Source organism: Heteronotia binoei, chromosome 4 (genome assembly GCF_032191835.1).
Source record: "Heteronotia binoei isolate CCM8104 ecotype False Entrance Well chromosome 4, APGP_CSIRO_Hbin_v1, whole genome shotgun sequence".
NCBI classification, from domain to species: domain Eukaryota; kingdom Metazoa; phylum Chordata; class Lepidosauria; order Squamata; family Gekkonidae; genus Heteronotia; species Heteronotia binoei.
The window spans coordinates 2,941,886-2,952,397 of NC_083226.1; the positions used below are offsets into that span (position 1 = coordinate 2,941,886).

Consider the following 10,512-nt stretch of genomic DNA (forward strand, 5'->3'; position numbering starts at 1 on the left):
CCCGACGCTCTGCACCGCTCGCCTCCAAGGTGCCGTGGTCAGTGTCGTCTCCCATCCGTGGGGGAGGGGGGTAGAGCCAGGATGACCTCTCGACGAGCGGGTGCTTCGTCCATTAGGCTGGTGGACCTTCTGGGGCCCCCATCCATTGGGGTTATAAACAGTCGCTGTATGTGCAGCGGAGACCCTCGCCCTACCGGCCTCCTGGCGTCGAGTACGTGCCACGGAGGTTGTCTTGAAGTGATGTCAGGTCCTTGATCTTCACCAATTGGTCGTTCTGGGTTTTCAGGGGCTTCTCCATTATCTGGAGCTCTCTCCGCCATTGGGGTAGAAAATTTCCAATTCGGTTATGTCCCCAAGTGAGATTACTTCCAAAATGTCAAGCGCCGATATTTCTCAATAAGCAGTCGTGTTTTAAATTACAGCTGCTTTATTGTTGGAAACTCAGTGTCAAGTCTGCAGATTCAATGATGAGTCGATGTAGATACAAAGAAACTATTTTATTGATACTGATACTTGCGGCCTAAGCCAAGGCTTGAAAAGACTAAATTACATACAGTAGATACATGGCATATAAGGGATACTTCAAAAGGATTCCTACTAGAGGGGGAACTGCATAGGGAACATTCACACATAGATGTTACAAATACATTCTCATGTTGATTAGAGGCCAAGTGGCCTTGATGTTTCTAGGCTCCTTCCTCTCCCCCTGAGCCTGGGCTAAGAAGGCACAGATAAGACTTTTCACACATTTCCATTTCAAAGCAGGAATACTCTTTACTGGAAGGGAGGGGGGATAGGAGAGGGTTTGCTAGCAGCATTTGGTTACATTATGGTTTTACCCAGCATGCTCCTTTGTTGAGCCAGAGTTATAGACAGACTTGACACGCAGAAGTTGTACCAAGGACACAAGCCTTGGGAGTAATGATGTATACACAGTTATACAGTTGCTATATAGGATATCTTCAAAGGTTACCATACAGATGCATACTTGAGTCACGGGTTCAAAGGTTACTAAACACTATCTCTTTTATTGCTAAGGAATTTAGACTATTAAAAAACATCTCCCATTCTCACACTTCTCTAGCAGAAGATAAGAGTTGTCTGTGTGAACCTGTGGGAGAGGCAACTTGAAAGTACTACCAGCCAGGCTGTAGCATAAACATCCTTGGGCCAGATGGATTTATTACTTGCCCCATAGCTGTAAATAAGGGGGGGAGCAGTAGAGAGCTGGTGACCTGCTCTTTGTCTAAGAAACAGAAATAAGCACGCTTGACAAGAGGGAGTATTGCTTGTGACCAGTGTTCCCTCTAAACTGAGTTATTGTGAGCTAGCCCACAGATTTTTAGCCTCCAGCTCGCACATTTTTGTCTTAGCTCAGGAAGGATGACTCCAAAGCACAATAATTTAAATAATTTAAAGTAGCTCACAACTCTAATGCCTGTAGCTCACAAAGTAGAATTGTTGCTAACAAAACTCTGCAGCTTAGCGGGAATATTGATCCCCGGTTTAATTTTTTAAAAAAACTACCCCCTACCATGGAGGGGGAACCTCTTCCACACCCTCCCTTCCTGAAGTACCTGGAATCTGCCGACAGGGGGAAAGAGAAGACTCCAAAGTCACAGACCAGCTATGGGATGGGGAGTGGAAGAGGCCTGAGCAATGGGCATCCCGTCCCCAATTCAAATTGAACAGACCGTGTCGATGGGTGTCTGTTTGGCCAGAACCACACTGGCAGGCTTGCTCAGAACACAGCGTCTTGTTTAAACATCCCAATAGCTCCTCCCGACAGAACGGCATTCAGTCCAGCCAGCATAAATAGTCGCCTGTAGGATGGACTGTCAGGGAGTCAAAATAAGCTGGGAGAGATGGTGGCAACGTTAGGCCTAAAATATAAAGGTGGGCACACACTGCGCGTTCTGATCATGGTCCTTCCAGGATCCAGGTTTCCCAGACGTCTTAAGATTGAAGAGAGAGCCGCTGAAGGCCCTTGCTCTTTCCTGAAGGGGAAATTCCTAGAGCAGGGGTGTCGAACTCAAGAGGGCCAGATCTGACATAATGAGACCTTGTCAGGCCGGGCCATGTGGGCACCTATTGAAGATTAGGTAGCAGAGAGAGGAACTTTTTAAAGGACACAGGCAAACATGACTAAAGATTTTTTTAAAAAAAAACAACCTTAAAATAAAACATGCTTAAAACATTAGCACTTGTTGGTCTTAGAGGTGCTTTCTTTGTCTTTCTCCCAGGGGATCCAGGGAACGAGGAAGCTCTGGCTCTTTTCCTCCCTCCCCAGGGGACCAGGAGGGGAAGGAGCCTCAGCCAATGGAGAAAATTGAGGTTTTTCTCTGTAGCTTCTGTGCAATTGAGCAAGCCTTGCAAAGCAGAAGGAAGCAAGAGAGAGGGAGAAGGAAGCAGACAAGAGCCAGTTGCTCGAGGGTCTGATAGGAGCCCTCCGGGGGCCTGACTCAGCCCTCAGGCCACTTGTTTGACGGTCCTGTCCTAGAGCTTACATCTATGCTGTAAGCCACCTTGCACTCCATACGATAGAAAGGCAGCGAATAGATGTTGTAAATAAATAATATCCAGAATGTCAAGCAGCAAACTAGTTTGCCGTGAATATACATCATAAGATTGGGCTGATTTACCCAAAAGTGTCTTAATTCTCCTTCCCTGGAGATTTTTCAACAGGGGCTAGAGGGCCAGCTGACAGCAAGGAGGATCCTGGGAATTTAGGGAGGGGCAATATTTGTGAGTTTCCTGCCTTGTGCAGGGGGTTGAGCCAGATGACCCTGGAGGTCCCTTCCAACTCCAGGATTCTGTGATTCTCACTCTTCTGCCTGACTTTCATTCCTTGACGTTGTTTTTTAGAGACCTTTCGTGTTGAAGAAGAAAAGGGGTCGCAAGCGCAGGAGGATCAACAGCAGCGTCACCACGGAGACCATTTCTGAAACCACCGAAGTGCTGAACGAGCCCTTTGAGAACTCGGAGGAAGACCAGCCGATGCCGCAGCTGGAGCCCCCCTGTGAGATGGACGGGGAGGAGGAGGAGGACTTGAAACCGGGGGCTCTCCAAGCATTCCAGCCTCCACCTGGCGAGAAAGGGGAGAATGAGGAAGAGGAACCTGAAAGAGACAATCAGTGCTACCAAAATGACGTCCATTGCAGAGGTGATGGGGAACTGGGTTTTGTCTCTTTGCATAGTGTTTTTTACATGGTTCTTGCTGAAAGCTGTTTTGTTTTTTTCTTTACAAACTTTCGAACTCTTTTGGCAGTGATCCCCTAGGCTCTGTTTTTGGTGTTCTCAACATGGACTAGTTCGCTTTTCTTTTGGTATGTTTTTTTCTTTTTGCAGAACGTAATTCTTCATTCAGAATTCCAAAATTAGAATTAATATAACCGGAGTCAAGTTGCACCTTTAAGTCCAACCAAGTTTTATTGAGAACGTAAGCTTTTGTGTGCTCTCTAAGCACCCTTCATCAGACGAGGGGGTCAGATTACGTTCTCAATAAAACTTGGTTGGTCTTAAAGGTGCACTTTGACTCCTGCTTTGTTCAACCGCTTCAGACCAACCCAGCTGCCCTCTTGGATCTATCTAAAGGAATATAACCGTAAAAGTAAAATACATAATAGTCATACTTATAGTACAGTTAAACTTTAACAGATGGAAGGTTAGTGAAATGCAATCAATGAGACAGACTCGTCTTGTGCCACTGTCTTGAAACAAGCTGCCTTCCATCAAAGGAAAGGTTCCCACTTTTGGCACAGGTATGAATGAGTTTGCCTACATGGTTCCCCTTAGAATTCTGTAGCTGCACTTCCAAATTTTGCTTCAGTTGGACACCCGTTCAGAATAAAGCCCCTGCCCTCCAGCCTGCGAGGTTGGTCTGAGGGAGGCAGCTCTAACAAATCAAACTACCTTTCCATTTTTTGTCCTGTTCTCAGTCTCCCCCCCCCCCCCAGCCGGAAAGAACCCTGGTCCCACTTCTTGTTGTTCTAAGACTATGGAAGAGGGGGAAGGAATTCCTGACAGGGCCTGCACGCCTCTCTCCCCGGAAGGAGAGGGCCAGAGGAGCCAAGAGCCTTAGGTAGCACCAGGGCATTTTTTGTAGCAGGTGCTCCTTTGCATATTAGGCTACACCCCCCCCCTCAGGTAGCCAATCCTCCGAGAGCTTACAGGGCTATTCTTACAGGGTCTACTGTAAGCTCCAAGAGGATTGGCTACATCAGGGGTGTGTGGCCTAATATGCAAAGGAGTGCCTGCTACAAACAATGCCGTGGGTAGTGCCATCTATCCAAGGCCATCAAGAAGGGAAGAGGGCCCAGCTGGGCACAGATTCTCACCGCCCAACTGACCCCCTCCATTCTCCTTCCTCTGGGTGCCTTGCCTTTTTGGGATGGAAGGCCTGTGAGCAAGGCCTGCTAGTTGCTTGGAGAGACAACAGTGGAAGAGAAAGATAATAGCAAATAAATACATCCGAGAGCAGGTCTGTTCCTGGGGCTGCTTTCCCATTTTTGCCTCTAATCAGTTCGAGAATATAAACCTGGCCAGCTTGTAGTTCTCAGGAATATTATGAGAGTTCAGATGCCTCAACGGCTATTTCAACTGTAATCTCGGGGTGGGTGTGCACCACCTGCAAGCTCCGATGGCAGCATTCCTGGACCTAGCCGCTGGAAAGGACAGCAGTCATCAAATCAGTGCTCATGCAGTTTGCATTCCTTGGGCTGAAGGTGTCATGTCGTTGGATTCGTTGTGCCAGCAAGTTTGTGCAAGTCATAGGAGGTTGAAGTTGGAAGGGGCCTCCTTACTTTCCCCCATAATGCATCTTTTTAAAAAAATACATTAGAACTAAACCCAAGTGAAATCGTGCCTGTTTATTATTTCCATTAATGGCAAGCACTGTCGTTTGTCTAAAATAGGAACATTTCTTTTTGTGTAAGTACTGCTTTCGACACTTACATTTTTATGCAGTGGTCTATTTTTTTTAACTATCCCCTTTTTTCCCTTTCCATTTTACAACTTAAACTGTTGTTAAAAGCATCTATGGAGGTGGGGGCACTCAGAAAAGTACTGAAATTGGATTCCGCATCCTCTAGCCGGGCAGCGTGAGTTTGCCGTAACAGTCTCGAATGGGAGGGATGCTTGTGCACCCAGTGTCCATGTAAGGAGGACGCACATGGCGCCATCAGAAAGAATAAGAATACCTGTTGACATTTTCTTGAATTAAGCTTTTTCTGAACCTTTTACTGGTGGCTCGCTTTGACTGACTTGTTCTTTCCTTGTCCTCTCCTTGTTTTCTTCCTTGCCTATAGTTAATGCGGAGGAGCACGCAGCCATTCTGGAAGATGATGGTAAAGACAATCCAGAACCCGTCATATGTAAACAGGAATGGCCCAAAGGAGCGAAACGATGTCCGTCCAAATGGAGGCAAAGCAAAGAGAGGAAAACGGGCTTTAAGCTTAATTTGTATACCCCACCTGAGACTCCTATGGAGCCCGACTATCAAGCGATGGGAGATGAATCAAAAGAAACAGCGGAAAAGAACTCATCTCAAGTTCCTGTCGTTATGGATGAAATGAAAGACCCTGAAACCCTTCTGCCACCTGACAATGAAGCAAGAGAGCCAGTTTCGGAGTGCTCAGAGCAACCCAAGGGGACATTTGAAAAAACAGAAAATGAGGCAACAAAAGTAGAAGAAGCAGCAGCAGAAGAAAAGAATGTTGTGGAAGAGGTGGAAAATGCCAAGAGTCCAGAGAAAGACCAAGAAGAGGAAACAGAGGTGGGGAAAGACCAACCTGAGCAGCTGGAAGAGCAGGAGGAGGAAGAGGAGGAGGAGGAGGAAGACCAGTCTCACAACGAGGATCACGATGCTGACGACGAAGATGAGAGCCACATGGGTTCAACGGAGGCGGAGAAGGAGACCGTGGCAGAAGATGCTCTCAAAGAAGCAGCTGAGAACGGGGAGCCTTTTTTAGAGCCAAATGAACAGAGCGGCAGTTCGGACCAGGAGAACTTAATGGACTGCCAGGTCGACCTGGCCATCGATGAATGTGAGAGTGACCCTAAAGAGGCTTCCGCCGTTCCAGAGCCCGTGTCTGAGTCAGCTGAAGGAAACCCAGAGAATCACGCCCCAAAGGACAGTGCCCAGTCTAATTCTGTGTTCAAAGACGAAAGCGCGGAAACCATGGAAATAGACTCTGAGACGGCGCAGGCGGTGAAGTCTCTGACGCAAGAGGCAGCCGAACAAGAAGACGTGTTCCAGGACTGCGCGGAGACACAAGAGGCTTGTCGGAGCCTGCAGACGTACAGCAGTACTGACCAAAGCCCCCCGATGGTCCCCCTGGAGGACTGCCAGCAGTCCGGCCACAGCAGTCCCGTCTCCTCCGTCCACTCTCACCCCAGCCAGTCCGTTCGCTCCGTGAACAGTCCAAATGTGCCTCCCCTGGAAAACAGCTATGCTCAAATCAGCCCCGATCAAAGTGCCATCTCTGTGCCCTCTTTACAGAACATGGAAACCAGCCCCATGATGGACGTCCCCTCCGTTTCAGACCATTCGCAGCAGGTAGTGGACAGCGGCTTCAGCGACCTGGGCAGCATCGAGAGCACGACGGAGAACTACGAGAACCCGAGCAGCTACGACTCCACCCTGGGCAACGGCATCTGTGGGAACAGCTCCTCCCAAAACAGCTGCTCCTACAGCAACCTCACATCCAGCAACATGACGCAGAGCAGCTGCGCGGTCACCCAGCAGATGTCCAGCATGAACGGGAGCTGCAGCATGATGCAGACCGCCAGCATCAACTCCCCGCCCCCTTGCAACGTGAAGTCTCCCCAAGGCTGCGTGGTGGAGCGGCCCCCCAGCAGCAGCCAGCAGCAGCTCCCACCGTGCAGCATGGCGGCCAACTTCAGCCCGCCTATGCAGCTGAGCGAAATCCCCGAGACGGGCGGGAACAGCGGCGGTGGCAGCAACGTTGGCTTGTACGAAAGGATGGGCCAGGGTGAGTTTGCGGCGGGGCACTACCCGCAGCCCTCCGCCACCTTTAGCCTCGCCAAGCTGCAGCAGTTGACCAACACGCTGATGGACCATTCCTTGCCTTACAGCCATTCGGCTGCTGTCACTTCCTATGCAAACAGTGCCTCTCTGCCGGCCCCTCTAAGCGGCACGGGACTGGTGCAGCTCTCGCAGCCCCCTCATTCGGTTCCGGGGGGCACCCAAGTCCAGGCAACGATGACCCCGCCCCCCAACCTCACTCCTCCCCCCATGAACTTGCCGCCACCCCTTTTGCAGCGTAACATGGCCGCTTCCAATATCGGCCTCTCCCACGCCCAGAGGCTGCAGACTCAGATGCCTGGCAAGGGCCACGTCTCGGTGAGGACTAAGTCGGCAGCTCTGCCCCCGGCTGCGGCCGCCCACCAGCCGCAGATTTACGGGCGTGCCTCGCAGGCCGTGGCCATGCAAGGGCCAGCGCGCACCTTAACCATGCAGCGTGGCATGAACATGAGCGTGAACTTAATGCCGGCCCCAGCGTACAATGTGAACTCTGTGAACATGAATATGAACACCCTGAATGCGATGAATGGGTACAGTATGTCCCAGCCCATGATGAACGGTGGCTACCACGCAAATCATGGGTACATGAATCAAACGGCCCAGTACCCCATGCAGATGCAAATGGGTATGATGGGGAGCCAGCCGTACGCGCAGCAGTCCATGCAGACGACGCCCCACAGCAACATGATGTACACCCCTCCTGCACATCATGGCTACATGAATGCGGGCATGTCCAAGCAGTCCCTGAATGGCTCTTATATGCGCAGGTAGATGGGTGGGGCGGAGGACGTACCGAACTGGCGTGCGAGAGTTTGACCTGCACAAAAAATTATGTGGCAAGGATGATTTCAAAACCAGCAACTGGTGTGAACGCAAAAACATTCGTTGGCACCACGAAAAACTGTATGCAGCGGAAAGCCTTATATAAATGTGCTCTCATTGCTTTATTTTTTATTTTTTTTATTTGTTTGCAATTTTTGTTCCTTATATGGCGAGTTCTGCGGAGAGGCGGAGCCCGTTCGTTGTACTGCAAAGACGCAAAACAAGCTGATGGTTCACAGCCATTTTTTATGTGCCTGCTCCCATTTGAAATGTGGATCCTAGTTTCGGGGTAAATCTGATGTCGTGCTGAACCCGTGAGCTTCTCTCCCATCCCGTCCTGTCCTTCCCTCTCCATCCCCTCTGCCCTGTAAATGCTTTTTGGCATTGCCTTCATGGTCTGTTTTGTTCCTCAAGGTGACACTTTTTCGCATGCCGCTAATGTCTTTGTTAGTGACAGTGCGTTTTGTAGTACTGTACAAGTGTTGTGCTTAACAGTAAGCCATTTCTTAATTTGGGGATTTGGGTTTTTTTGTTGCCTTGATTAGGTTACCCCAATTTGGGGGGGGGGGGGGTCTAAAATTATATTTTTGTTAATTATATTAAAAATCTTGTAAAAATGAGAGAGAAAGAGAGAAGCTGTTAAAGCTATTCAGATTTTGGTTAGTTCAAAATTGTGGGATACGGTCCACCAGGAAGTTCCATTTTTCCTTTGCAATTTCCAGCCCTTTCCCCCCGTGGAGCAGGGGCAGGACAACATCCCGGAGGATTGCACTCTCTGGCTGCTCTTTCTCTTCTGGGCGCAGGTTTGTCTTTCCAGAGGAGGGGGGAAGGCCACTTCCTGTTTCCTTTCCGATGCAGACCCACGATTGAAGCATATCTGCATTTATCAAGGTTTTGGAACATTTTCATATATGTCTGGACACTTGGCCGGACTTTTTAAAGAAAAAAAAAAAGATAGTGAGTTTGGTGTAAAGTTGCTATTTTATGGAAATGCCTCTAACTTTACATTTTCATTCCATCTGTAGATTTTTCTATCTTTATAAAATATCGGAGTTATTTTTTAAGAGAAATAAATAGAGCCCTTAGGGTGTGAATAGCTCTCGACTGAAGCTTAACAGAGCGCATGTAAAAAAAGCAGAAAAGTATTTGTTGTCTGTTCATACGGCTTCCTTCTTTTGTAGCCTTTGTACCTGTACAGAGTGACTGTAAGGGCCGAAAAGTGGCTTGATTCATGTATAAAAATAGACCCAAGTGACGCTCTTGTATTTATCTGTTACCTTTTTAGTCAGTCACTTAAAACACATACACACACACACACAAGACAAGCTGTACATTTTAACATAAAATAAATTATGATGAGCCATTTTTAGCCTCTTGTGTCGTGTCATCATCTGATGCGCATGGGATGGGGATGCCAGCCTCCAGGTGTGGACTGGGGATCCCCTGTGACTACAGCTCTTCTCCAGAGGTCAGTTCGCCTGAAGAAAACGGATGTTTTGGGAGGGTGTACTCTAGAGCATTGTATCCCACTGATGCCTTCATCCCCTCCAGGCTTCATCCCCAAATCTCCAGGCCTGTATCTGGCAACCCTACCCCCACCAATGGCTGGAGGGACTCAGTGGAGACCCCTCTCATCCTGGGTTTAAGGCCCTGGGCTGGGCTTCATCGATCCTCTCCTGGGCCTTGGTTTGGAGCCAGCCAGCAGTGACCCACAGGGCTGGATTTTCAATTAGGCCAAGTAGCCACTGACCTATGGGCCCCCCCTCCTTCAGGGTCCCTGGGCCAGCCTCCTCCCCCCCTCCTCAGTTTCCCCCCTGCTTGCAGCCTTCCCAGCCTGCACAATGTAGCCAGCAACTGAGCTGCTCTTTGCCCAACTTGCCTGGTGCAGCTGCTGCTGGTGTTGTGGCCAAGTTTGCCTCTCTCTGCCTCTCCCCCACAGCTTTGCCAAAGGGGCTTGTGAGAAGAGGCCTGCAGGCTGCAGCGGGGGCCGCAGGCAATGGGGTGGGCACTTCAACTCTGAGATCATTTGTGAGGGGCCCTTGAAATTTTGACTGCCTAGGGTTTAATCTGGCACTGGGGCGCAGGAAAACAGGAGGTGACGCTGTTTTGCCTCTCATGCCCTCATTGGCTGGGGGCACACCAAGACTCTGTGGGGCACCAGTAGCCTCCTTGCGCCGCCCCCCAGCCCACCCCCATTGTAACTTCTGGTGCTTGGCCAGATAATGGCTTCAGGCGAGGCCAAGAAGCCCCTTTGCCGATTGGAAACCTCCCACCCCTTGGAGTCGTGCCTAGAATGCCCACCGTGCCACGCTCTGGGCAAAATCAAGGGCCGATTCTGCATTCAGCCCTGGCCTCCCTTTTGTGCGGCTGAAAAAACAATCAATCCACAGTGGAAAACCACCTTCAGAATGAAAACTGTGTATAAATACATACCAATTTTATCAGCGTTGATATATTACCGATGCACACTCACAAGAGGACAAAAGCGCAAAAGGCAAACAAGTCTCTAATAGAGTGAAATCCGCAGTAAAGGTAAATAGCTTGCAAGTCCATGTCTATATCCAATTCAAACATCTGTATTGTGATAAAAAATATATTCAAGAAAAAAGAATACACTACAATATAGTGGAAGATGGGTTAGTATA

The 10,512-nt window shown here is 49.2% G+C and overlaps 1 protein-coding gene across 1 annotated transcript in view; it reads left to right on the forward strand.

The window, feature by feature from the left end:
* KAT6B (lysine acetyltransferase 6B) overlaps positions 1–9,231 on the forward strand; it is a 197,804-nt gene extending 188,573 nt beyond the window's left edge. Inside the window, exons 16-17 of the mRNA XM_060236705.1 lie at positions 2,866–3,163; positions 5,307–9,231. Of these exons, the coding sequence (XP_060092688.1) occupies positions 2,866–3,163; positions 5,307–7,816 (2,808 nt within the window). The 3' untranslated portion in view covers positions 7,817–9,231. The remainder of the gene's footprint in view (positions 1–2,865; positions 3,164–5,306) is intronic.
* The last annotated feature ends 1,281 nt before the right edge of the window (positions 9,232–10,512 follow it).